The sequence below is a fragment of the Panthera leo genome, chromosome B1 (genome assembly GCF_018350215.1).
Source record: "Panthera leo isolate Ple1 chromosome B1, P.leo_Ple1_pat1.1, whole genome shotgun sequence".
Taxonomy (NCBI): Eukaryota; Metazoa; Chordata; class Mammalia; order Carnivora; family Felidae; genus Panthera; species Panthera leo.
This window is the reverse complement of record NC_056682.1, coordinates 118,356,909-118,383,951: the sequence shown is the minus strand read 5'-3', so window position 1 is coordinate 118,383,951 and position 27,043 is coordinate 118,356,909. Positions and strand designations below refer to the sequence as shown.

The following is a 27,043-nucleotide window of genomic DNA, read 5'->3' as shown; positions in this document are numbered from 1 at the left end:
GTTCTGGACGAATGCCATTTCTCTGCTTGGTAATTGTTGAGCTAACCTAATTAAATTTATCATCAGAGACAAAAAGATGAGACAGAATAAACAAATCAACTGACAGGTATTTTCTCATATGCAAAATTATTCTATATACCCTTGCAACATCAGTAATATTTGAAATAAATTGTTTTTATCCAAAGAAAAAAATGTAACTAGATATTCTAAACCACACTGGATCCACAAGATATATGACTATAATTAAAAAAATCAGGTAAAGACATTTACATGCATTTCTAATGTCATGACATATTTGATAGCATTATTAATTTGGTAAATAACATTCGGGTCTGTTAGTCACATCTGTTAGTGACATCTGTTAGTGTCAAGATACTATAAATTAGCAAACTAAATTCTACGTTTTTATAGATTTAAGTCAAAATGATAAGGATGTAGGGGCACCTGGCTGGCTCAGTCAGCCAAGCATCTGACTTTTGCTTAGGTCACGATCTCATGGTCAACACAGAGCCCACTTCGGATCCTCTGTCTCCCTCTCTCTCTGTCCCTCCCCCGTCTCTCCTTGTCTCTCAAAAGTAATAAATAAATATTTAAAAAATTGATAAGGATGCAGTTGGGGAGGAATAGAAGGGCAACTGATAATATAACCACACAATTAAAATTTGTATAAAGTTTTGTGTAGTTTCCGCTGTCTTCGGAAGGCTTTAAGGAAATTAAAGAATTCGGTATACTAGTCTTCTCAATACCTGTTTCTTTGTAAAGGGAATCTTAAACCTCCTTGCCTTCCCGTTTCCTGATAGCTTTTTAAGTATTGAGTTACAGTCAGTGGGAAGCGATTCAGTCAACAAATAACTTAATTTTATTATTATGATTACTTTTATTTTGTTATACAGCTAAGATTTATTAATATCAGATAGAATAACAGTATTCAGTTTAATAACTATTTCCTGCTTTTCCTTCAATTAAATACTTCCTAATATTTTTCTTTAAAAATCTGGACTCTGGGAAGTCAGAGAAAAACAAATACCATATGATTTTACTCATATGTAGAATTTAAGAAAAAAACAAATGAGCAAAGGGGAAAAGAGAGAGAGAGAAATTAAAAAACAGACTCTTAATTAAAAAAAAAAACCAAACTGATGGCTATTGGAAGGGAGGTGGGTGAGAAGGGGTGGGTTAAAAAGGTGATGGGGATTAAGCAGTGCACTTCTCATGGTGAGCACCAGATGATGTATGGAATTGTTGAATCATTATATTGTACACCTGAAACTAATATAACAATGTATCTTAACTAACTGGAATTATAATAAAAACTTAAAAACAAATCTGGACTTTGGGTAGAGAAGTTTGATAAAGTGACTGCTTTAAAAAATGACCGTTATATTAAACATCCTATTTCAGCTCATGTCATGATCTCGTGGTTTGCGAGTTCGAGCTCCATGTCCAGCTTTGTGCTGACAACTCAGAGCCTGGAGCTTGCTTTGGATTCTGTCTCCCTCTCTCTCTGCCCCTCCCCTGCTTGTGCTCTCTCTCTCAAAAATAAATAAACATTAAAAAAATTATAAAAGATTACCATTGTATTTGCATCATTTGTTATTTTTTAAAGAAAAAAATAGGACACTGCATTAGATTTTATTGAATTAAAATTTAAATTATCGGAATAAAAAATGCAAACAGTTGCCCAATTACTTTTTTTCCTTTTGCTTTTCTTAATATGTGTCCAAAATATGAAATACCAAATTCTATTGTATAACATTCATAATTATTTTCCAACCTAGTGTTTATGTTTCTTTAATGCTAAAACAAAGGAGCACAACCAAGAACCTACCAGAACTGCCTTTCCCTAACCAGGACTTTAAAAGGACAATCAGCACCTTTGGGCTTCAGTTCTTCCTTTCCCATTCTTTTCTCAATTAATAACAACCCTGCTTTCCTTTGTGCATTGCTTTCATCTCCAGGGATTTTATCACTTCCTTCAGGAAACTCTCTAGAGTTACCCCATATAAAATTCATCTCATTTTTCATGTTAGTAACCTTTGTAATTTATAAAACTTATTGACCATACCATATTGTAGTATTTTAAACTTTTTTTTTTTTTAAAGATTTTAAGTGATCTCTACACCCACTGTGGGGCTCAAACTCACAACTCCGAGGTCAAGAGTTACTCTACCAACTAAGCTAACCAGGCACCCATGTATTCTAGTACTTCAATGTGCCTCTTTTCCCAAATAACATATGGACCCTTGAGGGAAATGTTTATGTTTTATTTGCTTAATTGTTGCTCCCAACCTATAGTTCTTTAAGTGTTCAATAAATTGAATTGAAAACCACAGTAGAGAATTAACTTACGTGAAATGTTGTTTAGGACCCTCTGGCCATTGCACGTAGCAAAGAGTACGGCCTGGCATGACTTTAATTTTGGAGTAAAGACACTGAGGGAAGGCAAGTAGAAATGCTAGAATCCAAATACTTCCAATGACGATCTTGGTTGCTGTGGCAGATAGTCTGGGTTTCAAGGGATCAATAATGGCCATATACCTATACAAAAACAAACAAAACCATTTTGTTGGTTCTCTTGCTAGCAGAGTTAAAAATGGAGTTTCAAAGGAGTTATCTGTCTCTGGTAAGCAAGTTGATAAGGATTTTGCTTTGTAGAGGCAGCATGGAATGATAATCATGGCATAGTCTTAGGAATCAGGCATACTGAGGTTCAAATCCTATTCTGTCACTTATTCAAACTTTTTGAACCTCAGCTTTATTATTTTAAAAATAGAAACAAGAACATTCACCTTATAGGGGTGAAGTCAAGATCAATAGAAATAAGGTAAGTGAAAGGTATTGATTATTTGTGCTGTGCCTTGCACATTATCAGAATTCATAAATGTCTGTTGAATGGGACTGGAAAAGTGCATAGTAAATGCTTAAAAATATGAGTTCTGTACCTCAAGACCTCCATTTTTCTTCTGTAGTTTAACTTTTTAGAAGAAAATTCTGGAGAACTAATATAGATAAACCTATCTGACAAAAATGAGGAATCCCTTATAAAGGATATCATCAACAACTCCATCTAAATATATCGAGACAAGATCAGGATTCAGATAATAATAAATAAGTCAAGTTTGACTGAGGCTATCCCTTGCTGTTACCTCTAAAATTGAATTCATGGTTTACCATGAAAATCTTCATAGTGCCTGTGTAACTATGTATAACATAATAGTTATAGAAAAATATACTTGAGACTCTCAAAAACACACATATGATTTTTAGAGAGCAAAGTTTTGGGAAATTGGAAACTTTGAATATGGTAACAAAAATCAAGTTTTATTCACTTGTTAAAATATTAATAATATGTCTGGGAGAAACAATTGACAGTTTCAAATTGGATAATATGCCTAATTGCCAAATTCTGGCTAATAGAGTAGAAAATTAATTTGAAATTATACACAAAATTAATTATATTTTTACATTTCTATCAACAAAACATTGTTGAAATTGTTTTTGCTATTGACAATTTTGTGTTTCTCAAATATATTTTGATTTCTGTAAATTTTTCAAAGGCAACAATATAATCAAAGAATGACTATTACTTAAGTCCAAAACATTTTAATTTTAAGAATAAATATTTCAAGATAAGAATAATTTTTTTTAATTTGCTTATTGCCCTTTGTTTTATGACTATTAGGCAGAATTGGACCTTTAATAGATATATTGGAACTTACCTATGTACTACTCATCATATTAACTTTAGTTGAAATTTACTTAAAGGAAATATCCTTAATTTATTATGTATGACAGCTAATAGGTAAAAATGAATGTTAGGTAAAAAATCATAAAAACAGTACCATAGTTTTGGAAATAAAGTGAACCACACAATGAAAATAAAATGCCTATGTTTGTTTGTTTTTTTTCCAATATATGAAATTTATTGTCAAATTGGTTTCCATACGACACCCAGTGCTCATCCCAAAAGGTGCCCTCCTCAATACCCATCACCCACCTTCCCCTCCCTCCCACCCCCCATCAACCCTTAGTTTGTTCTCAGTTTTTAAGAGTCTCTTATGCTTTGAAAATGCCTATGTTTGAAATTGAAAATTGTTTTATAATTTACCTCTTATGCTTATGTTGGTGAATAGTAGCAACATTTCGTGACTGCCAACCATAAGCAGGCAATTTATTATACACATTATATATATTTAACATCCAAAACAGTCTAATCAACCAGATAATATTATTATTTCTATTTTACAGAAAAAGAAAGTGAAGCTTAAATACATTAAGTAGATTGGTCAAAATGACGCAGATGGTAAGAGCTGGAATTCTAAAACAGTTCTGCCAGTCTCCAAAGTCCATATGGATACAGATGAAGACTTTGAATATGGCAGTTCATATAAGGAATTGTGGAAGAGAGAGAAAAATATTCAAGGTAGATGCCGTCCAAAGAATCCTATTTTGCCTCTGAATATGAAAGCGTTTATGTGCAATATTAAAGACAAGAGTCAAGCATAGAAAGGGAATAATTATAGTTGGGTATTTCTGTTTCCACTGCTGTTGGTTATGATTCACCACAGCATTTCTCTCATTATATTAGCTGGTTGCTTAAGGAGTGTCTAGAGTCAAGCACAGCACTTATCAATAAATTTTGTTGTACTGAACTGAATATTCCTCAACTCTATCATGATATTTTGCTTTTTTGCTTGCCTGGAAGTTTATGAATGCAATTTGGATGTTTAGAGAGTTGATTTTTTTGAGACTGAAAAGAGAATTTGACTGGCATGTGCAGGGTTAAAGTCCTGTATTACTATTACAGCACAGATAATTCAAAATAGTACAAGTTGCTTCTTGATTTTGTTGCTAAGTTACTCTATATTACAGAAATTATTTCCAAACAGGTAGAATATTGTTTTGTTGGAATTATATGAAGACAGTCAATTTATGTTCTCATTAACTAACACTTCAGTGAAGGCAGAAATTTAGGAACTTCAAGCTGACATTTTTGTCATTTCTGGTGTGATCTGTTATTCATTCAACCAAACATTTACTGAATGCCTACTGTGGTATATGAAACAATAGTAAGGAGAAATGACCTTCGCAGAGCTCACAGTCTAGTGAAGTAGACAGATAATAACCAAGGAATGTAAAATAAACAAAATTACAAATATGATAAGTGTTAAAAGGCAAGGAATATATAGCCATGTGAATGTATTTACTGGGAAAAACATATTTAGGTTGTGACTCAGTCTCTCCTAAGACAAGTCATTCTGGGTTGAAATTTGGAAAGGTAACTAGGCAAGGTGGCAGAAGAGTAAGGGTTGCCAGGAAGATTTCTGGAAGAACAAATGACATGTGAAAAACTCCTGCGTAAATGGTGAGTTTTTATTGGTTGAATTGTGTCCCTCTAAAAAAGGTATGTTTAAGTCCTAAACCCCAATACCACAGAATGTGACTTTAGTTGTAAATGGGGTTTTTATATAGGCAAGTGAGTTAAAATGAGGTCATTAGGGTGGGCCCTAACCCAATATGACTGATTTAAAAGAAATTTGGGAATAGAGAGAAACATATGGAGAATGCCACATGAAGATGGAGGTTTGACTGATGCATCTAAAAGCCAAGGAATGCCAAAGACTTCCAGCAAACCACAGAAAGCTACGAGCAGGCAAGGAAGGATTTTCTTACAGCTTTCTGAGGGAGCATGGTCCTTGTCAATCCCTTGATTTCAGACTTCCAGCTTCCAGAGCTGTTAAGACAGTAAAATCCTCTTGTTTCAAGTCACTCTGTGGCACTTTGGTACAAGAGGCCCAGGAAACCAAAGCAAAGGGTAAGGATGGGGAAAGCATTGTGCACTTGAATAAAGACTACTGTAATGGAAACAGAGTGTGAAGGAGGAAGTGGTCTGAGATAGAGTTGTAGAGCAGGTCGTAGATTTTTTGTCCTATGGCGAAAAATCAAGGTGATCAGTCAAAGGAAGAGAATAATCAGACTTTAGTGAGGAGATTTTAGTATTAATTGAAGGAAGGAAAATAATGCAAGCAGTGGGAATAAGTAAACTGGCTATTGTTTTGTTTTGGGTGAGAGATGATTGCTGCTTGAAATAAGGTGTTACCAGGGAGATTGAATTATGGTAATGGTTTGAGGAAAATAAAGGAATGTTAAAACATTGTAGAAAGGGAGAGCCAGTTGGCCATAGAAGTAGGTACAATTGCCAGGCACTGCTGACAAGATTAATTTGAAACTGGTAATTAGGAATTCATTGGGGCATCAATATTTCCTGTTCTGTGGCTCTCTCCAGCAATAATAATTTGCTCAAAAGTAGGCATGAAAAAATGGATCCTTAGGCTCATCCAAATAAATATCCTCTGGACCTTGAGAAGAAATAATCCAATCTGCGATATAATATCACTCAAATGATTGTTAGTACTTTATTTCTCCTTTAAAGAAATATGTATCTTTGATATGATCACATTAGCTTTTCCCAGGTTTTTGTCTGAGCTTCTCACTACCATTCTTGCCTTTACTAAACAGATTCTCAAATACATTAGTGCCCTTAGTATGATCATTTGATACGTAATCGCTAAGATTGGATTCTTCACTCTTTCAATTAGCATATCACTCAAACAAGTTTAAAATTATGTCTTATTATTTTTTATAGAGTCTGTAATTCTCAGAAGCATCCACTGAAAGCTCCTATTTTAAATGCCATCTTTTATCAATTTTCCTTTCCATTCTAAGACAAGGCCACATTCTTTTACCACTTACTTTTCTGATATAATTGAAGGGTCTTTTCTGGTTCTTTGATATCTAAACAGAGTATTTCGACATACCGTTACTTACTTTCAATAAGCAAGCCTTTTCCATTTGCGATTGTTCTTGATATCTGGTATGATTCTTCCTTTTGTTAGCATTTTTAGTAAGCTCTGTTTCTGGATTTTTATATGCCTCTACACATTTTAAAATTTTGGTATGAAAGGCAGTGTACAGCCTTCAGATATGCACTAGATTAACAATGCAAAGAATATTTGCCTCAAATGATGTGGATTTTGCTGTTTTCCAATTTGCTTCCAGTCACGGTAGGCAATGTTTTAGGCTGTAAAGCCCATATATATAATGTTGTCTGCCTATTGTCTGTACAAAATAAAGATTCGTTGTAACAGCTGTTCATGACCCATACTGTTTCAACTTCTGGCCTTTGGTGCTAAGGCATTTTCTGCTTTAAAAAATCACTAGAGAGAAATATAATCTTTTCTGAAATGGCATTTTGCAGACAAATTTTATTTATGCTTTTTCATAAGTATTTTAAATAAGAGTGAGCCAGTTAATTAATTTGTCATAACTATTGTCTTAGTGAATTTTGAAGGGAACAAATATTTATTAAAATAAGCTTGTATATCCATACATTCAAATATATGTACACATATAATAGGAACTTCAAAATATTATCAAGCAAGAAACAAATAACTTGCTTATTTACCCAGATTTTTTAATTTTTATAAGTAAAATTTATAGACTGGCACTTGAGGAAAATTAGATTTAAAAAATAAAGTTTCAGGGGTGCCTGGGTCAGTTGGTTAAGTGTCGAATGCCTGATTTTGGCTCAGGTCATGATTTCAGGTTTCCTGAGATTAAGCCCTGCCTTGGGCTCCATGCTGACAGTGCAGAGCCTACTTGGGATTCTCTCTCTCCCTCCCTCTCTGCTCCTCCCCCGCTTGAATGCATGCATGTGTGCTCACTCACTCCCTCTCTCTCAAAATAAATAAATAAAACTTAAAAAAATTTAAAAAATAAAAATAAAGTTTCAGAATAGTGAAAGTACTTGACTTTCATTTTATATACTTTTGGTTTAAATTCAGCAATTAGATTTACCTATTCATTTATTAATTGAATATCAGCTATTTGTTTTCAATTATTTCTTGAATGCTTTTTTCCCAAGATTTTATTACATTCTTTGACCATATTGATAAATAAGATAGATATGGTTCCTGCTCTTGTAGAATTCAGAGTCTAACACAGAAGAAAGACATTATTCAAATAATCACAAAATATGTACGAAATTACTACCTAAATGTTCTTTGGGAAACATTGCCTCTTGGATATTTGGTTAAACTTTCCATGGAGCTTTACTGTAATGGCCTGTGTGAGTTCAGCACCTTCCCCCATGATTTCTAAGTGAAATACAATCTAACCTATTTGGTACCCTCTGTTTTTATTCTTGAATCTGTATAAAATACTTTCATGTCACCCATTATGAACCTGAATGCAAACTTGTACTGTCATATGATTTCCACAACAAATCCAATTATATAAAGCATTTCAGATTTCAAAATTTTATTGGATTTAGGAATTTAGGGGAGGGGAGAATACACCACCACTTTTTATCCTATGATTCTAAACTTGACTTTTCTTCTCTTCGTTATACTCATTTTATATTCTGCAATTTTTAAAGAACTCTACATGTACCGTGGGTGACCCTGTCATTTGCAACCCCTTGACAAGTTTAGCCCAGTTTTGCATTTCTGTTAGTAGGCTAGTTTATCTAGCCCGATCCTTTAGGAAGTCTGCAAAATTATCTCCACTGTGTACACAGTGTTAAGAAGACATGTACTAGTAATCATAAAGCGTAAAATAGGCAATTTGACCTAGTCTGGGGTGTGGGTTGAAATGATGGTAGAGATATTAGTAGGCTTCTCCGAGGAAGCAACATTGGTTTAGAACAATAAATAGGAGTTAATTAGAATTGGGATTTGAAGAAAAAGTGGAACAGCAAGTACTGAGGTTGGAGGAAGCAAGAGGTATTTGAGAAACTAGAAAGGCCAGATTCTCTACAGCACAGAGGAGGGAAAGGCAAAGATGTCAAATAAAGCTGGAGAGGTATTAATCATGACTTCACTGATATATATCCAATATATATTTAGGTTTTCTTTTTTAACAATAAAAGCAATAATTGCTAACACCTGTACCAGACTCTATTCTAAGAGCTTTATATATAAATCAGGTAATCTTTAAATTCTAATTATTTATAATAATTACAAAGTGATTTATAATAAAATGCTACCTCATTAGTGAGTACCACATAAAACAATTTCTCCTCAAAATTTCAGACCTCAATTTAGAAGTAGTTTTCTATATTAACAATATAAAATTTACTGTTGAAAATTATTTTATGCTATTTATATTATCTCTGATGATAAATAATTTAAAAATCAGAAAATAATAGGTTATTTCATCTATGAAATACCATAAATACTGTAAAACTATAAACCCTTTTTTTAAAGTCCAATTTACTAATATTTTGTGTCATCTCTATATTGTCTCAGAAAATTAATGGGAACATATATAACCACTTCTATATATCACTTTGAAAGTGCTGCTTTCACAAAGTCATCTTTATGTTATCAATCATATATTGAAAAGTTAACTTTGTTAAGAAACTAGTTCCTGGGGTGCCTGGGTGGCTCAGTTGGTTAAGCATCTGACTTCAGCTAGGTCATAACTTCACAGTTTATGAGTTCCAACCCTACACCGTGCTCTCTGCTGACAGTGTGGAGCCCGCTTCGGATCCTGTGCCTCCTTCTCTCTCTCTGCCCCTCCCCCACTAATGCTCTCTCTTTCTTTCTGTCTCTTAAAAAATAAACATTAAATAAATTATATATATAATATGTATAGAAACTAATTCCCCATGAAAATAGTTTTGAACTCTTGGCAGATTATTTTCTTGAAAGCAATGCTTTCATTAAAATATATTTGAAGCTGAAAAGGACTTATATTTTTAGTATTCAATATTTTATACAGATAACACAAAACACTAGATGTAATTGTGTATAGTATAATTATACATGATATTCTATTTATACTATAAGGTAATATGCTTCCTAAAATGCATCCAAAGCCCTTTTTCAGGTCAATAAGAAAAAAAAAAATTCAATCCAATATTATTTCATTCTATAAGGAAAAGAGTTTTTAGATGAAGAGAGAATTCAAAAGTTTGCCCCAAAATGGAGGAGTTAGAATAAGAGCTAAAGAAACTCCTAGGTAAGGGCAATAGACAGGTCATATTATAGTCAATGGGTAAAGGAAATGAAATTTCTTAACCAGAAAAGACTTGAGACACTTGCAAGCTTTGGTCAAATGTTGGGGCACCTGGGTGGCTCAGTCGGTTAAACATGTGACTCCTGATTTCAGCTTAGGTCATGATCTCGTTGTGATATTGAGCCCCAAGTTGGCCTCCACGTTGGGCATGGAGCCTGCTTAAGAGCCTCTCTCTCCCTTTCCCTCTACCTCTCTCTTTCTCTCTCTCAAAAAGAATATATACAATATATAATACATAAAATATGTTATATATTATATAAGTATATAATTATTAAAATACATAAATATAAAATAGATATTAATACACATATTAATATATATGTGTTTATATATTTATATTAATTTATATTAATATAAATATAAAATAAGTATTAATACACATAAATGAAGAGCTATAGTGTAGATAGTAGAGCAGTTTTAGATTGCTACAGGAGGTAGAGCTCAGACCGCATCTTCTGGAGAAAGATGAATCACAACTCTGTAGGGCACAATGGACTGTCTCCAGTGGTAATACTTTTTTTTTCCCTCTGTTGTTGAAGGCACTGAAGAATCAGGAATAGAATGAATCACCACTTATTGAGTGAGTTAAGGGATTATAAACTTCAGGTGAATTGTTGAAATAGATGAAAGTAGTCTCCCGCATAACTTTGAGATTATAATTTTAATCAGAGGGAGGTTGTCTGAAAACTAATTATGGTTCCAGGCCCTTATAATCAGAATTATGACAGGGAGTAGATTGTTGGGACAACTGAGTGAAGTAACTTAGTTTGTGTAATTTGCAGAGTACTACAGTATGACTTATATATCAAATAGTATTGAGCCAAAATTTCCTTCCATCTATTAGCTTCCCCTTAAAATTACTTGGCTTTCCTTTTATATGTCTTTTATATACATGTGATTAAGTAAAGCCACATATTATAACTGGTACTGCAAGTCCATAGTTCTGGCAGACAGTTTGCTTTTTTTAAAAAATTTTTTAACATTTATTTATTTTTGAGAGACAGAGAGAGACAAAGCATGAACAGGGGAGGGACAGAAAGAGAGGGAGACACAGATCTGAAGCAGGCTCCAGAATCTGAGCTGTCAGCACAGAGCCCAGCATGAGGCTCAAACTCACAGACTGCGAGATCGTGACCTGAGCCGAAGTCTAATGCTTAACCAACTGAGCCACCCAGGCCCCCCTGGCAGACATTTTTTTTTAACCAACAGTGACATTAAGAGCTTTATGAGAATGGATGGAAATGATTTTATATATACCCTTTTACAGTGTGAATATCTTCAGAAAAAACATGAATATTACTATGCATATATGAAAAAAAGTTTATGTTTCAATAATAGGTTTTTCATTTTTGGAAAACGAATACTTTTTTGAGTATACTCATTATAAATATTATTTGTATATATGTATGAGTTACTCTGAACCTCTTCTTTTTCTCATTTCCTTTGCACAATCATAAATCTTATCAGTCCACCTTCTGACATCACCAAATCTGTTCTGTTCCTCTCTTCCAACTCTCAATGCCTGGATTATTGCAACATCACCATAATGGGTTTCCTGGATGCTACTCTTAGCTTTCTTCACAATGTCTTTCAAGTTATCTTTCTAAATAATTTCACTGTTTCTTCACTTTTGACAGGATTAGCTGCAATTCTGCACACACTTTACTACAGTGGCACTAAATATCTTAACTGGCACTAAATATCTTAACTTTTGCTCAAACTTGCTATGTTGTATAAGTCAGAGCTCCGGGAAAAACAATGGCACACTCAAGTGGGAAAACTGAAGAGAGTTTAATAAAGAGGTCATTTACAAAATTAAATAAATAAGCCATTTACAAACCCCATTTTACAAAGTTGTTAAAGGAAATCAACTTGAAATGAATATTCCTGGGACTAGCAACAGCAAGGAGTTGGGAGGCATGGGTGTCCTCCTGCCCAGGTCTCAAGGATGAAAGGATGCTATAATCTGAACTGAGGAGATGAACACCTGGGGGAGTAGCACTTGACAAGAGATATGGATATTGTTTGGGCTTAGCCAATTTGCAGCAATCCTGAATGGAAGGAGAGTGGATACATTCCAAAGTCGCTCTCCTCTCTTCCTCCCATCTCCTTCAAGTATCTCCCACTAGGCAAAGCCAAAGAAGAGGCCAGAGAGCAAGGGACCCTTTCGATGCATATAGTCCACAGAAATATTCAGCCTGGGAGGAGGGGACAGAAAAAAGAATAGAATAAGTAGAGAGAAGATCTGACTTGAAAAATAGAAATTGTCCAGCTTACATATCCTTTGACAATTTCATGTTTCTCACATGGTAGTTTCTTTGCTGGAATGATTTCCCTCTCGCTCATACATACATTATTGTAAAGTTCTACGACTGCTAAACTTCTAGGCATCCTTCAGTTTCCACTCAGATTACAGAATGATCACTGTGGATTTCTTCCCTTCCCTCTGTCCAGAGTTAGTTTTTAACCTTCTCAGTGCTCCAACAGTATTATGCTCATAATTTGATCTGAACTCATTGGAGATTCTGATTTATTCATCTCTGTGTTCTGTAGCACCTAACAAAGTATCTATAGGAGTCAAATGAGAGCTGAATACTGACTGCAAATGGCTATTGCATATTTGGACAGTTGAATATTTGACTACTTCTACGGTTGTTGAATATTTGGGTAGAGTGAATAACTGTTTACAAAAGGAGACTTCAGCATGTATGCATTTTTTTTAAAGGAATAGTTTCCTTAACTTTACTAAATGGGAATAATAGAGTATGATCATGAGGTTATAATGTCATTAAATAACACAGTATATACAAAGAGATGTAGATAATGTCAGGCACAGTAGACACTCAATCTAAATCATCCCAAACTATGTTGAATAAAATGAAATTAATACTTAGGACAAAAACAAAAATAAAAAACCAGGTAAAGAGGTAAGTTTGAGATAAAAACAAACAAAAAAAATGAACGTGGTTCTTAAAACTCGTGATTGGCATGGAAAGAAAAATAAGTTTATGCCAAAATTCTAATCTAAAGATTGGAAAATCTTTTGATATTGTCCCTAGCTCTCTAATACAAACCTATCCCATCAGGGTGGTACAGTATATCAGTTATTTCTTTTCTAAATCTCCATCTGAAACAAATTTCTATACAGAGAGTAATGCAATTTTCTACGCAACTTCAATAAGAACAACTCCTGCTCAATGATTCAATGATTAAATGGAAACATTCAGTGTTACACTTGGAGATTGTTAAATTTCTTTGCGTGTACTAGGAATTAATTCCCACCAGTTTTGTCTAATGTGGATCTACACCACATCAGACTGCTTTCTGAAGTAAATACTGGCATGTAGCAGCTCCACTAGATTATCCTTAAAATCATAGGGATGATGACACTCATCAAGCAGGAGGATTTCCAAATCTGTGAGTATTTACATTGTGATGATGTAAAGGCTTATTTAACTGTGCAAATGGAAGAAAAACAGGCAATGGATAACCTTTAAACTTGGGTAATAAAGATGGAAAATGAAGGCTTTTTCATATCTTATTTTTCTTTTTAATTATATTTTCATTATATCTCATTAAGGTAAATTGTGCCCACATTATTCAATGGTAGGAAGTGATAGGAGAGCAATTTAAAAATGTCTCTGTTCATCCATTCAGCCAGTCATACAAGAAATATGTAGAGTGCCGACTATATGTAGTCAGTATCCTAGATGCTATGAATATAGTAGGAAACAAAATAGTAGTAAACATTGTGAAGGAAAATAAATTAGAAAACGTGGATAGAAAGTAACATGAGGCTACTCTTTAGATGGTGATCACTCAGTTCACACATGAGATACACTGAGAAAATGAAAACGTAGTTATTCACTTTTTTGTAAGAGTTGCTTCTTTCTCCTCTTACAATGCACCTGTAAATATAAGATAATTTTATCTTAATAGTCTTTCTTCCTTGTGGGCCATAACTGTAACAAGTCTTCCTGAACAACAATATGCCAACAAATTAGGAAACTTAGGTAATATTGAAGAATTCTTTTTTTAATTTTATTTTTTAATGTTTATTTATTTTTGAGAGAGAGAGACAGAGACAGAACACAAGCAGGGGAGGGGTAGAGAGAAAGAGGAGAGACACAGAATCTGAAACAGGCTCCAGGCTCTGAGCTATCAGCACAAAGCTCATCGTGGGGCTCGAACTCGGGAACAGCAAGATCATTCCTGAGCCAAAGTCGGACACTTAACTGACTGAGCCACCCAGGTGCCCCCAAATTGAAGAATTCTTAAAAGGAAACAAAAGACTGTATACTCAAAACTCTTCCAGTAAACAGAGGAGGAAACACTTCCCCCTCTCATTATGTAAGGTTAGTATTACCATGATACCAGAACCAAAGGGTGCATAAAGGTACAAACTTCTAGTTATAAAATAAGTAAGTAATGAGAATGTAGCATATAGCATGGCTACTATAGTTTATACTGTTTACATAGTTGAAATTTGCTAACAGAATAGATCTTAAAAGCACTCATCACAAGAAAACCTTTTTAACTGTGTGGTGATGGATGTTAACTAGACTATAGTTAATATAATTTTATACAATAAAATTTTATAATTTATACAATATTATAAATATTGTATACTTTATAATTTTATAATTTATACAAATGTCAAATTGTTATATTGTATACTCAAAACTAATATAATGTTGTATGTCGGTTATTTCAGAAACATACGAAAAATATTATCCATCGTGGAAAAGTGGGTATTATTTTGGAAATTCAAGTTTGATCTGAAAATTGATTAATGTAATATACTATAGTAATAGGATAAAGAACAATGACCACATGATCATGACAACAGATGCAGAAAAGAATTTACCAAAATCCCAAATCTTTTCAGAATAACAACTCTTCACATACGGGGAATATAAAGAAACTTCTTCAACTTGATAAAATGCATTGATGAAAAAATCTACAATTAACATAATACTTGATTGTTAAAAATTTAATTCTTTCTCCCTATAATCTGGAAAAAGGCAAGGATGTCCTTGCCTTGTCAGTTCCATTAAAAGTTGTACTGGAGGTTCTAGCCAGGGTAATCAATCAGGTAGAAGCCAAACAAACAAAAATAAAAGAAAAAATAAAGAAAAGAAAAAAAGGAAATAAAAGTCACCCATATTGAAAAGGAGAAAGTAATGTCTTTATTAGCAGATGGCATGATCTTCCATGGTGAAAATCCTCAGGAATCCACAAAAAACAAAACTCATTAGAATTAATCAATAAGTGCAGCAAGGTCACAGGATACAAGTTCAATCAATTGGATTTCTACATACTAGCTATGCACAATCTGAAAATGAACTGAAAAATTCCATTCAGTAGCACCAAAAATGAAACCATTATTACATTATATGTTAACTAACTTGGATTTAAATAAAATTAAAATAAATAAAAAGCCGATCTTAAAAAAATTTGGAAATGCAAATCTCCTAGAATAGTCAAAACAATTTTGAAAAATAAGGACAAAGTTGAAGGACTTACACTTCCACATTCTAAAACCTATTACAAGGCTACAGTAATCAAGATAGTATAGTACTGGCAGAAAAATAGACATATAGATCAATGAACTAGAAATACCAAGGGTCCAGAAATAAACACTTACATTTATTGCTTGATTTTTGACACATGTGCTAAAGCAACTCAATGGGGGGAACTGTAGTCTTTTCAACAAACAGTACGGGGACAATTGGATATTCACACAAGAAAAGATGACTTGTCCTGTTATCTCACACTATACACAAAAATCATCTCCGAATGGATATCATATACAAATGTAAGATCTAAAACTATAAAACTATCAAGAAAACACATAGAACTGAATCTTCACTATCTTGAAGTAACTAATGATTTCTTATAATTGACCACAAAATCACAATGAAGGGAAAAATGATATACTGTACTTCAGCAAAATTAAAAATTTTTGCTCTTCAAATACACCATGAAGGAAGGGAAAAGACAAGCCAAAGACAGGGAGAAAATATGTGTAAATAATATGTCCAATTAAGGACTTGTGTCCAAAATACACCAATACTCTTACAATTTAATAAGAAGACATATAACCCAATTTAAAAACAGAGAAAACAGGGGCGCCCTGGTGGCTCAGTTGGTTAATTGTCTCACTCTTGATTTCAGCTTGGGTGGTGATCTCATGGTTGGTGAGTTTGAGCCCCGCGTAGGGCTCTGCACTGACAGTGTAGAACATACTTGGGATTCTCTCTGTCTGTCTCCCTCTTGCTGCCCCTCCCCTGCTTTCTCTCTAAACAAACAAACAAATAAATAAATAAAACTTAAAAAATAAAAACAGAGAAAACAATTTGAAGTATACACAAAAAACTAGATATTGTATGATTCCGTTTATACCGAATTCCAGAAAAGAAAATCTATAGCAGGAGAAAATAGCATAGTAGTTGTCTAGGTATGGGTGTGGATCAGGCAGTGACTACAGTTACAGTGAGGTTTTTCTTTGGGGTAATGAAAATGTTCTAAAATTAGATTGTGTTAATGGTTATATAACTAAAAACTTATGAATAATTATTGAATTGTGTACTTAAATGACTGTATTTTATGGAATGTAAATTATGATTCAATAAGGCTATTAAAAATAGTATCTCAACTATAAGAAAACAATCCAATTGAAAAATGGGCAAATGGTTTGAACTTCACCAATGAAGAAATAAATATTAGTGAGAAGCACATGAAGATGTCCAACATAATTATCCATTAATGAAATGTGAATTCAAACCACACTGGGATACAACTGTACACACACTAGAATTGCTAAAATCAAAACAAAAATTCTGACAGCATCAATTGCTGATGAAGATCTGCAATAAGTAGAACTCTCATATACTGCTGGTATGAATACAAAATGGTACAGCCACTGTGGAAGACAGTTTCATAGTTTGTTTCTCTTTTTCATTGAAGTATAGTTGACATACAATATTATATTAATTTCAGGTGTACGTCACAGTGATTTCAATTTATATACATTGCAAAATGCTTACCAAGATGAGGGTAGTTACTATCTGTCACCATACAACGTTATTATAGTATTATTGACTGTATTTCCTATACTGTGCTTTACATCCTCATAACTTATTTATTTTACAACTGGAAGTTTGTACATCTTAATCCCCTTCATCTATCTCGCTCATCCACCCACCCACCTCCCCTTTGGCAACCACCAGTTTGTTCTCTATTTATGAGTCTGTTTCTGTTTTGTTTTATCTTTTAGATTCCACATATAAGTGAAGTAATATGATATTTGTCTTTCTCTGTTTGACTATTTCACATAGCATAATACCCTCTAGGTCCACCCATGTTGTCACAAATGGTATGTTTCCATTCTTTTTTTTTCCTTTTCCTTTTCCTTTTTTTTTTTTTTTTTTTTTTACAGCTGAGTAATATACCATTGTATACATATACCACATCTTCTTTATCCATTCATCTACTGATGGACATACAGGTTACTTTCATATCTTGGCTATTATAAATAATGCTGCAACGAACATAAAGGTACAGTTTTTTCATATTAGTGTTTTTGTTTTCTTTGGGTAAATACCCAGAAATGGAATTGCTGGATCATATGGGAGTTCTGTTTTTAATTTTTTGAGACATTTCCATACTGTTTTCTATAGTGGCTGTTCACCAACAGTGCACAAGGGTTCCCTTTTCTCTACATCCTCACCAACACTTGTTATTTCTCGTGTTTTTGATGACAGCCGTTCTAACAGGAATGAGGCGATAGCACAACTTTATACCTTTATGATAGGGTGCAGCAATCTTACTCTTTGTTATTTACCCTAGAGAAATGAAAGCTTTTGTTCACACGTAATTCTGTGCATGGGTGTTTGTAGCAGCTGTATTCACAATTGCTCAAAACTAGAAACAACCCAAATATTTTCCCAGGGGGGATGAACAAACTTTGGTACATCCACGCAATGCAATATCCTCAGCAATAAAAAGGACCAGGCTTTTGAAGCACTCAAAAACTTAGATAAATCTCAGAGATGGTAGTGAAAGTATCCAGTGTCAAAGCATATATATTATATGATTATGACCAAACTACAGTGGTGGATGATAAATCAGTGATTACAGGAACTTAGGCCAGGGAGAGGGTATGAATACAAAGGTATAGCATGAGGGGAAAAATTGTTTTGTGTTCTGTTTGTGGTGGCTGTTAAAGGAATCTATACGTGCATTAAAAGTCCTACATTTGCATATCAATTAAAATCAGTTTTACTGCATGTGAATTTTGAAATGAAATGAAATTATATAGTTGGAACTTAGATTCCCACACATCACTGAAATCAAATTTGTGATTTCTAATAATATTAGATATTCTTGGTATAAAAACATTTGCACGGTGGAGGTTATCATGTAAACATTAACTCCCCCAGAAAAGATTGGCTGTGTAAGTATCACAAACATTAGACTTTAAGGCATGAAGTGATACTAAATAGAAGAATGGACATTTAATAATGATAAAAAGATATATTTAACAGGAAAGCATAACAAATCCTAGAATTGTATTAACATTGCTATAAAATATGCAGAGCAAAATGGACAGAACTAAAATGAAAAATACATTCTCATACTTGGACTATCACATACTTCTCTCAGTAGCTGATAGAACAGAAAACAAAACAATGACTATAACAAAACCTAGTAAAGATGAGGAAGATTTGAAGATGATTAATGAACTTCATAAAACTACAGAGGAAAGTTCATCATATCAGACAATGTCAACAATTTTCTCCATCTCCATTTATTTTGAATCTTTATATATGTGGTGCTTGTAGGATTTTCTTTAAACAACCTATCAGAGTGTTTTTCCCTGAAAATTAACAAATCAAATAGTTGAACTGTATCCAAATAGCACACAAATGGGGAATACTGTACAAAGGGTCATTAGATATCCTCTTTTATATAACTCCAGAGATTTGCAGAAACAGGTACATGTAAAGAAACTCAGGATGAGTTCTAAGGAACTGGCTATAGCAAAGGCAGAACCATTGTCCAGGCTTCTATGGAATAAATCAACAAAATAACAGAGTAATGAGAAAGCATATGAACATTCAGGTCTCACTACAAAATGAAATTCTGGAAAAATAATCTTATCCTGCTTTAGAGAAAGTTACAGTTTTTCCCCAGATCCTAGGGTATGCGAAGAAAATACAAATTCCCCACAATCCTCCTACTGAAAGACAACATTGCTATATATCCTGGTTCATTTCTCATTTCCTTTTTGCGATTTTATTTTTGTATATGTGTATTTATTCATATATCATTATATATTTTTTATCTATTTAAATAATTACCTACATTCTCTTTAATTAATATTTTATTGCATGCTCTTTAAATATGCATAAGAAAGTCTGTTTCTGACCTATTGTAATGTGAAAAAATTACAAACAATGAATCATTCTTTGCAACTTTATTTTTTATGGATAGATACCTAGAGGTAAAATTGTTGTGTTTAAAGTAATGAGCAATTTCAGTATATACATTACCAAATTGATTTCTTGAAAGGTTGTTCTGATTTCTATTTCTACCTGCTTCTTTCTTTAGCACTGTATTAATATAAAATATTTTTAGGTGTATGTGCATTTATTTCATTATTGTGAAGATAAATATTTTTCATTTATTTATGTAATAGTTTTATTTTTAAAAATTTTCATGTTTTGCATTTTGCATTAATATTATCTTATTGATTTATAGGAGTTCATTATAAGTTAAAGTTATTAACCCTGTGTCTATCACTTATATTGAAAATAATGAAAGCAGTTTGCTTGCTATTTAATTATGCTTTTGATTTTGTGGTTAAACTGTATAATGATTTGGTTATACAGTTTCTTACAGTCAAATCAACTGATATCTTTCTCTATATTCTTCTGCTGCCCTATTGCTTAGGAATTTTTTCCTAGCTAAGATTATTTAATGATAATATTTTGTTTTTTCTTCATGGTTTAATTGTTATATTTTAAATATTTAGTCTATCTGATATTTATATTAGCACATAGTGTAAAGTGAGGCTCTAACTTGTTTTTTCCTAATTAGATAAATTCTGAATTTCTTATTTATTTTTTTTTTTTTTACTAATTATGCTTTTTTTATTGCCTACTGGTATTTTCTTTGTATAATCTTACATGTCTAGGAATTTCATTATATATACTGTCAACCCTCCTTGGTTCTTGTTCAAGTTCCAAATTTTCTCTTTTATTATAATTTATAGTATTTTCTCATTCTTATTGGCAATTTCCTTTATTATTCTTTTTATTATTAACAAACATTTCTTGATTAATCTAAGCAACTCCTTCTCAAAAATTTTTTAGTAGACTATTTTAGATTCTATTCAACTTCCACTGTGGTTTTACTAGAATTACATTGAGCCTTAAAACAATAGATATATTATTACTATTTAGTTATTTTTTACTATATATCTTCTGTTTTCAAGCGTGTGTGTGTGTGTGTGTGTGTGTGTGTGTGTGTAAAGTTTATTTCATGTAATTCTGACATACTGTGTTTGGGGATAAATATTTGGTTATCCTGTTAAGAAAATATCATATATTGTAATTCACCAAAAATTGTATTAGGAATGTGTATTGAGTTATCTTGCATGCATTTCAAAATCTATTTAGAGGATCACTGGCTTTATTTTGACATCATATATACATAGTTTCTGGTATTCAGCTGTTCTTATTTGTCTGGGTTGTCTTTCCTTGCAGATGTTTCCTTTCTCCCATTTCCCTTGCAAAGCTATATAATTTGTATCTCTGACAAAGGTACTTTTTTAAAGTTTGCATTTAAATTCTATTAGTTAACATGCAGAGTAATATTAGTCTCATGTGTACAATATAGTGACACAACACTTCCATACAACACTTGGTGCTCGTCACAAGTGCACTCCTTAATCGCCATGACCTATTTAACCCAACCCCCCACTCACCACCTCTCTGGTAATGTTCTTTACAATTAAGAGACTGTTTCTTAGTTTGCCTCTCTTTTCCTTTTGCTTGCTTGTTTTGTTCCTTAAATTCCACAGATGAGTGAAATCATATGGTAATTGTCTTTCTCCGACTGAATTATTTCACTTAGCATAATACATTCTAGCTCTATCCATATCATTGTGAATGGCAACATTTCATTCCTTTTTATGGGTGAGTAATACATTAGTTATATTTGGTGAATAGAATGGTCTATATGTGCCAACTAGCAAAATAGTGTGCAAATGTCTCAGAGAAAAGTTATCTATTTATTACCAAACTTAGGCAATTAGGTTGTGATATTTGACATACAAGCAATTCTCACTTTGGAAAGTATTAGGGGAACATCATATTGACCATGCAAGTTGAAACTGCAAAGTCATCTTAATAATCAATGAGAAAAATGACAAATTTTCTGTGACCTTTAAAAATTTCTGTCAAAAAATTTAAAACTCTTACTTTCAGTTACATATACATAAGGAAATTAAAAAATAGTGAAACTAATATTGAATACAGTATAATTTGAAACATTAGAAATGTTAAAAAATTAACTTTTTTATAGAAAATAAGCATCATGGGACTTCTGGTTTCTGGTTCTGTATGTAGGGAGATTGGAACTTGCTACTCCATCCTAACAAGTAAAATGGTGCACAGACTGAAAAATCAACAACTTTTCTTGGGTCTGTAAGAGAGGGGAGGATGCACTGCCCCGAAGCTTGGTAAGATAGAAAAGCAAATACCTGAGCAAAGGCTCACATGCAAAACCTCTGTTGGAACTAGTGTCGAGGTAGGAAAACCTGAGCTGTAGTAGATGAATTGCTGGAGGCCCAGAGTGGACATGACTGGAAGTTAAAGACTTCCTTTATGCTTGGGTCCCCCACAGTATCATCAGATTTATCTGCAGGAATTTGACCGTGTTACCACATTAATTATTGGAGGAACAACCCCTCATGCCCTGGCAGGGAGAGGGGAAAAGGGACCATTTTGAAATGTACCAAAGACTGTTCTTCTTAGCAAGGCCTGCCTTCAGAGGAAATTAGCCAGAGCCTAATCAGACAGTGTACTATCAGAGTCCAACTGTCCTAGGGGAAGCATATAGCCAAGTCCAGCCCCATATAGCATTTCCAAGTAGAAGAAGGGAAGTATCCCACTCTAACACACTCTAGCCATCCTGGCCCATCTAAGGGGGTAGTAAAAAAAAATAAAAAAAATAAAAATTAAAAAATTTAAAAAAATAAAATAAATAAAAAAAAGGAAAAACACTTATGAAGTTCACAAGCCAGAGGCATATGCTCACTTACACTGAGACCATGACAGGACTCTAGAACACCCACTCTTTCTTCACACTTCACCAGTACATTGCAGTTAATATGGCTTAGTAACTGAAATTTTAACCATGTTCTTGAGAGGACTGATATTACATAACTAAATCTGGTAACTGAAATTTGTGCAAAGTATAAAATTGGTAAACTATTTACACAAATATTTATTTATTTATTTATTTATTTATTTATTTATTTATTTAATATTTAGCATGTGTATTCTGTTTGTGAGCTGCTAAAGCTATAAATTTGGTATCTATTTATATGTTTCTAAGGAGATCTGTTTCACTCCTGGTCATTGAAGCTATTTATCAGCAATGGTTCTGTGACTGGTGAATGAGGATTGCCAGTAATTTCTTGGATAGGAAAGATATTTTAATCTATTATTTTTACTTTTTACTTTTTTATTTTATTTATTTTCTTTTGTTTTTGAGAGAGAGAGGGCACAAGTGAGCAAGGGGCAGAGAGAGGGAGAGAGAGAGAAGCAGGGGTCACCTGAAGGAGGACTCATGTTCACCCGAAGCAGGACTGGAGCTCATCAAGTGCAGTTCAAACTCACCTGATGTGGGGCTGGAACTCAAACTGTGAGATCATGACCCGGGCTGAAGTCAGATGCTTAACCAACTGACCAACCCATGTGCCCAAAATCTTTTATTCTGTTTTTAATAATATTGGATTATACCTGTTTTGTTGGATTCTGAAATGCTAGAGCCTGCAACATGAAATTAGGATTATGTAAATCTTTGTTGAAAAGATCTTGAAAGTATTTTGATTTAAGGAGTAAAATATTTTAAGCTAATGAAAACATGATGCATAGTTTAAGAATTTTGAGCTCATCCTGGGAAGATGGCGGTGTAGGAGGACGCTGGGCTCACCGCGCGTCCTGCTGATCACTTAGATTCCACCTACACCTGTCTAAATAACCCAGAAAACCGCCAGAAGACTAGCAGAATGGAGTCTCCGGAGCCAAGCGCAGACAAGAGGCTCACGGAAGAGGGGCCCCTCCCAAAGTGGATCTCTGAAGAAAAAGCGAGCTGAGCCTGCCCCTCCCACCCCTGTGCACCTGGCCGATCCACCCCAGCTAATACGCCAGATCCCCAGCACCACAAGCCTGGCAGTGTGCAAGTAGCCAGGATGGGCCACACCACCCGACAGTGAATCCCGCCCCTAGGAGAGGGGAAGAGAAGGCACACACCAGTCTGACTGTGGCCCCGGCGGTGGGCTGGGGGAAGACATCAGGTCTGACTTCGGCCCCGTCCACCAACGCAAGTTATTCAAGACAGCACAAGGGAAGTGCCTCGAAGTCCTACACCACTCCAGGGACTATCCAAAATAAGGAAACAGAAGAATTCCCCTCAGAAAAACGTCCAGGAAATAACAACAGCTAATGAACTGATCAAAAATGATTTAAACAATATAACAGAAAGTGAATTTAGAATAATAGTCATAAAATTAATTGCTGGGCTTGAAAACAGTATAAAGGACAGCAGAGAATCTCTTGCTACAGAGATCAAGGGACTAAAAAACAGTCAGGAGGAGCTAAAAAATGCTATCAATGAGTTGCAAAATAAAATGGAGACAACTACGGCTCAGATTGAAGAGGCAGAGGAGAGAATAGGTGAACTAGAAGATAAAATTATGGAAAAAGAAGAAGCTAAGAAAAAGAGAGATAAAAAAAATCCAGGAGTATGAGGAGAAAATTAGAGAAATAAGTGATACACTAAAGAGAAATAATATACGCATAATTGGTATTTCAGAGGAGGAAGAGAGAGGGAAAGGTGCTGAAGGTGTACTTGAAGAAATAATAGCTGAGAACTTCCCTGATCTGGGGAAGGAAAAAGGCATTGAAATCCAAGAGGCACAGAGAACTCCCTTCAGACATAACTTGAATCGATCTGCATGACATATCATAGTGAAACTGGCAAAATACAAGATTAAGAGAAAATTCTGAAAGCAGCTAGAGATAAACACGCTCTAACATATAAAGGGAGACCTATAAGACTCGTGACCGATCTCTCTACTGAAACTTGGCAGGCCAGAAAGGAATGCCAGGAGATCTTCAATGTGATGAACAGAAAAAATATGCAGCCGAGAATCCTTTATCCAGCAAGTCTGTCATTTAGAATAGGAGGAGAGATAACGATCTTCCCAAACAAACAAAAACTGAAGGAATTCGTCACCACTAAACCAGCCCTACAAGAGATCCTAAGGGGGATCCTGTGAGACAAAGTACCAAGAGACATCGCTACATGCATGAAACCTATGGACATCACAATGACTCTAAACCCATATCTTTCTATAATAACACTGAATGTAAATGGACTAAATGTGCCAACCAAAAGACGTAGGGTATCAGCATGGATCAAAAAACAAGACCCATCTATTTGCTGTAAAAAAGACTCATTTTAGACCTGAGGACACCTTCAGATTGAGAGTGAGGGGATGGAGAACTATTTATAATGCCACTGGAAGTCAAAAGAAAGCTGGAGTAGCCATACTTACATCAGAAAAAGTAGACTTTAAATTAAAGGCTGTAACAAGAGATGAAGAAGGGCATTATATAATAATCACAGGGTCTATCCATCAGGAAGAGCTAACAATTATAAATGTCTATATGCCGAATACAGGGGCCCCCAAATATATAAAACAATTACTCACAAACATAAGCAACCTTATTGATAAGAATGTGGTCATTGCAGGGGACTTTAACACTCCACTTACAGAAATGGATAGATCATCTAGACACACGGTCAATAAAGAAACAAGGGCCCTAAATTATACATTGGATCAGATGGACTTGACAGATATATTTAGAACTCTGCATCCCAAAGCAACAGAATATACTTTCTTCTCGAGTGCACGTGGAACATTCTCCAAGATCGATCACATACTGGGTCACAAAATAGCCCTTCATAAGTATACAAGAATTGAAATCATACCATGCATACTTTCAGACCACAATGCTATGAAGCTTGAAATCAACCACAGGAAAAAGTCTGGAAAACCTCCAAAAGCATGGAGGTTAAAGAACACCCTACTAAAGAATGAGTGGGTCAACCAGGCAATTAGAGAAGAAATTAAAAAATATATGGAAACAAATGAAAATGAAAATACAACAATCCAAACGCTTTGAGATGCAGCAAAGGCAGTCCTGAGAGGAAAATACATTGCAATCCAGGCCTATCTCAGGAAACAAGAAAAATCCCAAATACAAAATCTAACAGCACACCTAAAGGAAATAGAAGCAGAACAGCAAAGGCAGCCTAAACCCAGCAGAAGAAGAGAAATATTAAAGATCAGAGCAGAAATAAACAATATAGAATCTAAAAAAACTGTAGAGCAGATCAACGAAACCAAGAGTTGGTTTTTTGAAAAGATAAACAAAATTGATAAACCTCTAGCCAGGCTTCTCAAAAAGAAAAGGGAGATGACCCAAATAGATAAAATCATGAACGAAAATGGAATTATTACAACCAATCCCTCAGAGATACAAGCAATTATCAGGGAATACTATGAAAAATTATATGCCAACAAACTGGACAACCTAGAAGAAATAGACAAATTCCTAAACACCCACGCGCTTCCAAAACTCAATCAGGAGGAAATAGAAAGCTTGAACAGACCCATAACCAGCGAAGAAATTGAAACAGTCATCAAAAATCTCCCAACAAATAAGAGTCCTTTACCAGATGGCTTCCCAGGGGAGTTCTACCAGACGTTTAAAGCAGAGATAATACCTATCCTTCTCAAGCTATTCCAAGAAATAGAAAGGGAAGGAAAACTTCCAGACTCATTCTATGAAGCCAGTATTACTCTGATTCCTAAACCAGACAGAGACCCAGTAAAAAAAGAGAACTACAGGCCAAGATCCCTGATGACTATGGATGCAAAAATTCTCAATAAGATACTAGCAAATTGAATTCAACAGCATATAAAAAGAATTATTCACCATGATCAAGCGGGATTCATTCCTGGGATGCAGGGCTGATTCAACATTCACAAATCAATCAACGTGATACATCACATTAATAAATGGAAAGATAAGAACCATATGATCCTGTCAATCGATGCAGAAAAGACATTTGACAAAATTCAGCACCCTTTCTTAATAAAAACCCTTGAGAAAGTCGGGATAGAAGGAACATACCTAAACATCATAAAAGCCATTTATGAAAAGCCCACAGCTAACATCATCCTCAATGCAGAAAAAGCATTTGACAAAATTCAGCATCCTTTCTTAATAAAAACCCTCGAGAAAGTCGGGATAGAAGGAACATACTTAAACATCTTAAAAGCCATTTATGAAAAGCCCAAAGCTAATATCATCCTCACTGGGGGTAAACTGAGAGCTTTTTCCCTGAGATCAAGAACACGACAGGGATGTCCACTCTCACCGCTGTTGTTTAACATAGTGTTGGAAGTTCTAGCATCAACAATCAGACAACAAAAGGAAATCAAAGGCATCAAAATTGGCAAAGATGAAGTTAAGCTTTCACTTTTTGCAGATGACATGATCTTATACATGGAAAATCTGATAGACTCCACCTGCAGTGTGCTAGAACTGATACATGAATTCAGCAAAGTTGCAGGATACAAAATCAATGTACAGAA

General features: G+C 34.2%; 1 protein-coding gene across 1 annotated transcript in view; it reads right to left on the bottom strand.

The window, feature by feature from the left end:
* TACR3 (tachykinin receptor 3) overlaps positions 1-27,043 on the bottom strand; it is an 85,116-nt gene that overhangs the window by 43,863 nt on the left and 14,210 nt on the right. Inside the window, exon 2 of the mRNA XM_042933950.1 lies at positions 2,350-2,538. Within this exon, the coding sequence (XP_042789884.1) occupies positions 2,350-2,538 (189 nt within the window). The remainder of the gene's footprint in view (positions 1-2,349; positions 2,539-27,043) is intronic.